Raw genomic sequence first — 3,607 nt, 5'->3', positions numbered from 1 at the left:
AAAGAGCAGATCTTTGAAGACTTCAAAAAAATTCAACATCCATCCATCAAGCATTCATCAATTTCATTCATCCATTTAGGGCTTTGAAGGCATTGAAGAGCAATAAGGGATCACCGACTGAAGATTGGCTTGTACCCCTCCCTTGGGGTTGGGTATGATTTCATGTTGTTTTCAAGTCTTTGCCTATGCTTCATTACATCATTTGTATTCATGCTTTAGATCACTTTGCATCTTGATTTGGAGCATTTACATTATCATTTACGAGCAATTAGGGTTTACTTTCTAAGTTACTCTAGTTTGCTTACTTGCATTTTAGGATCTTGCACACACACAAGGTCTGCACACACACTACTTTTACAATACAACTTGGCTATTCGTGGAGGTGGAAATCACCAAGGCGGGGGTTTGACTAAGGCAAAACCCTATATAGCCGCCCACCATACCTTTTCAGATATAAGTACAGGTTTCGAGATTCGGACGATGCCGCAAGTTGCAGATCCGACGGAAGCGGACCGGGACAGAACTTCACACCAAATTTCAGAGCAAAAGACCAGGACAGGGGCGTGGGGCGCCCTGGTCCTACCAGGACAGGGGTGCTAGCCGCCTTGGTCCCTGGGACAGGGGCGCTGGGCGCCCTGGTCCTTCTGTCAGACAGCAAGTTTCAAACAGCTTTTCAGGTTACCAAACAGCAGTTTCAGGTGCAGTTTCAGGAGTAGAATCAAGACAGTGGCACCTGCACCCCTGTCCTAAACATTTCCACTCAGATTTTAACTCCGGGTACGCATCTATATTCTAGTCTTGTCCTTGTGTTTACAACTTTCCATTGTTTAACTTCAATTCTGCAATCTTGTTATTAGTTCATGCTTGCACTTTGGAATTGAACTTGCATCATTTTATCTTTCAATTACAACAAAGGAATAGAAACCCTAATAGGTAGCCCGTGGCTCTCTCTTCCACAAAAAGAAGTAGCCGATTGTGTGATACCTCTAGGCTCTTTCGTATTCCACAATGTGTGTCAAAAGGTAGGATTAGGGCATGTTAGCCTAGTCTCGCTTTTTCCCCTACACAATAGGATGGAATTATAATGCATAATGATGTGCTTATATAGAGAGCACAAGGATTCCCTAAACTAAACTTAGGAGAACTAAAGAAAAAACATGAGGAGCTAAATAAAGCTCAACTACAACTAAACTAAAGTGAAGCCAATATTAGCCTAATGAGATAAAATCTAAAAGGAACCTAAGTTTAAATTAAGTGAATAAAGTAATTAAAAGACTTAATTAATTAATAATTGGATAATTTTCCTAATTACTCCAACAATAAGGACACTTGTCCTCCTCTTCTATTTTCATGGCTCTCAAACATTATGAGTCATTGATCTTGTCATTTAATTCTGTTCATCCATTGGTTTCTCTTTAATTCTATAAATGAAGACCATCCTTAGTCATTTTAATAGTTAGCACCTCTAATGTAACATTTTGTTGATGCCAAGAGTAATCGCATCCAACCTTCCTTTAGCGTAACTACCATTCCATGGTGTAATAATGATTAGTTTGGTAAGAAATTGTATTTTATTTATTTACATATGTTAATCATTTACTTAATCTAAGAGTTACATGAAATTGTGAGTAAATAAGTTAATTTAATTAGTTCAATTGCATACTCACTTTTTCCATATGCACATCATACAATAGGTGTATGAACAATTAAATACAATTAAAAATTAGTATCTTGCATACACAGTTAGAACATTTGTTGCAATCTCAATTTTGTTCACATTAACATCAACATTTCTTGTTTGACAAGCTTCCAGAACTTGTTATATTGTCTAAACAACTTGACAATCGAGAATGATGTGAATGATAGAGAAAGATCCTAAAAATTCTAAGTTCTAATAAAATCCATTTCTTAAACACATGTATAAATACATTAAAATAGATTGTAAAGATCCTAAAGATGAAATTTAGAACTGGACAAAACCACGCAAGAGAAAAATGTTTCAAGATAAACTACAAATGTAAACAAATCACAACTATTTTACAATAACTTTGTCTCATCATCATATGCTTTAATCTAATTCCCATTTCTAACTTATAATTTTCAATCACATCATCTTAACCAATTAAAATAATCAAAATTAACATGTCATAAACTATATAAACTTTATTCCCATCTCAATCGTTTCTATTTTTTGGTGGGGTCAGAGATAACCATATTTTTTATTCGTTGAGTGCATTTTATAATTTAAACCAACTATGCAACTCATTAAAAAAAAAAGGGAAGCATCTCTTATGAACAATATTCAACCATAAGTTACGCATGGAATTATGCTATCCCATAGTCTTTGACAAAGGGGGAAAACGGCAATAAAATAGAATACATGGGTATCTTAAAAAAAAGGACTGGATTACAACGAGTTACATATAATTCGTATATGGGTAAGTCTTGATCACCGCCAGAAAAGACAATAACAAATATCCAGATGTGCTTCTTTAAGGCTATAGCTAATCTGGTTTTAAAAATGTTCAGATTTCTGCATAACATGAAGGTAAATCGAAAATTACAGATTGTGTTGAACCTTTTATTTTTCGACTAAAGATTAAAGATTAATCAACTATTTTGAAACCAGATTAACCGCATCCCTTCTTTAATTCAATCACGAAGCAACTCCTCCACCATCTCCGTTGCCTCAGTCTCTTCTCTCACTCTCTTTTTAGAGCTACTGTTGCTCTCCATATGCCCACAGGCCAAACCAGTTCGAGTCTCCGACGACTGTCTGTAGTTGGCGATTTCCTGGGGAAAGTTAAGCACAGCTCTCGATCCGCGCATTCGGAAGGCGGCACGGTCATATGCGAGCGCAGCTTCTTCAGCGGATTTGAAGGTACCCAACCAAACTCTAGCCCCCTGCTTAGATGGATCTCGTATTTCCGCTGCAAATTTCCCCCATGGCCGCTCTCTCACTCCCCTGTACCGATTCCGAGGCCTTTTCTCACCAGAATTCTCTCTAACTGTAGAACTAGGGCCCCTCACATTCAAATTCCTCCCTTCGACTAAATCAGAAGCAGCTTTTTCCAAACAGTTATCATCCTTCTGGTCACCAAGCAAATAGCGGCTGATGCTGTGGATATCCATGCCTGCAATTTCCTCTACTGGTTCTTCTTCTTCTTCTTCTTCTTCTGGATAAGAGGAAGAGTTGTTGAGACTTTAAAGACAAAATATTCTTTAAATGTCTATGCAGCACTTAGGACCCCAAGAACGTGGAAAGCAGTCCAAAGCATCGAGTCCGTTATTCCCGTCAATGTTCATTTTGCACGTGCCAGAAAACGCTGCCATGTCCATGGCGGCTGAGTCTAACATTCGGAAGACTGGGTTACTAAAATACAAAAATTCAAGAGTCTTTTTTGGCTACTCGTAAAGTTTAATGTTTTAAAAATGACTTTATTAAATATTATTTTCAAATGACTTTTGGTAATTGAATGTTTTTATTCAATGTTTTTTTTCAAGTATATTACAACTAGTATATTTATTTTGGAAGAATATAGGTGAAGTATAAGAAAAAATAGATATTATATTTGTTTATTATTTTACTTAAATGTTTATTATTTTA

The 3,607-nt window shown here is 36.5% G+C and overlaps 1 protein-coding gene across 1 annotated transcript; it reads right to left on the bottom strand.

Annotated features, from left to right (window-relative positions):
* Window positions 1–2,365: 2,365 nt before the first annotated feature.
* On the bottom strand, window positions 2,366–3,200 carry LOC131069972 (ethylene-responsive transcription factor ERF098). The gene has a single exon (XM_058005517.2). The coding sequence runs from the start codon at window positions 3,130–3,132 to the stop codon at window positions 2,653–2,655; it is 480 nt and encodes a 159-aa protein (XP_057861500.2). The 5' UTR covers window positions 3,133–3,200; the 3' UTR covers window positions 2,366–2,652.
* Window positions 3,201–3,607: the final 407 nt, after the last annotated feature.

Source organism: Cryptomeria japonica, chromosome 6, assembly GCF_030272615.1.
Source record: "Cryptomeria japonica chromosome 6, Sugi_1.0, whole genome shotgun sequence".
Lineage (NCBI taxonomy): Eukaryota > Viridiplantae > Streptophyta > Pinopsida > Cupressales > Cupressaceae > Cryptomeria > Cryptomeria japonica.
The sequence above is the reverse complement of the archived record's forward strand: the minus strand, read 5'-3'. Positions and strand labels throughout refer to the sequence as shown.

Bases quoted from the DNA above. Each gene is read 5' to 3' on its own strand.
- LOC131069972 (XM_058005517.2), bottom strand. From the start codon at position 3,132: ATGGATATCCACAGCATCAGCCGCTATTTGCTTGGTGACCAGAAGGAT.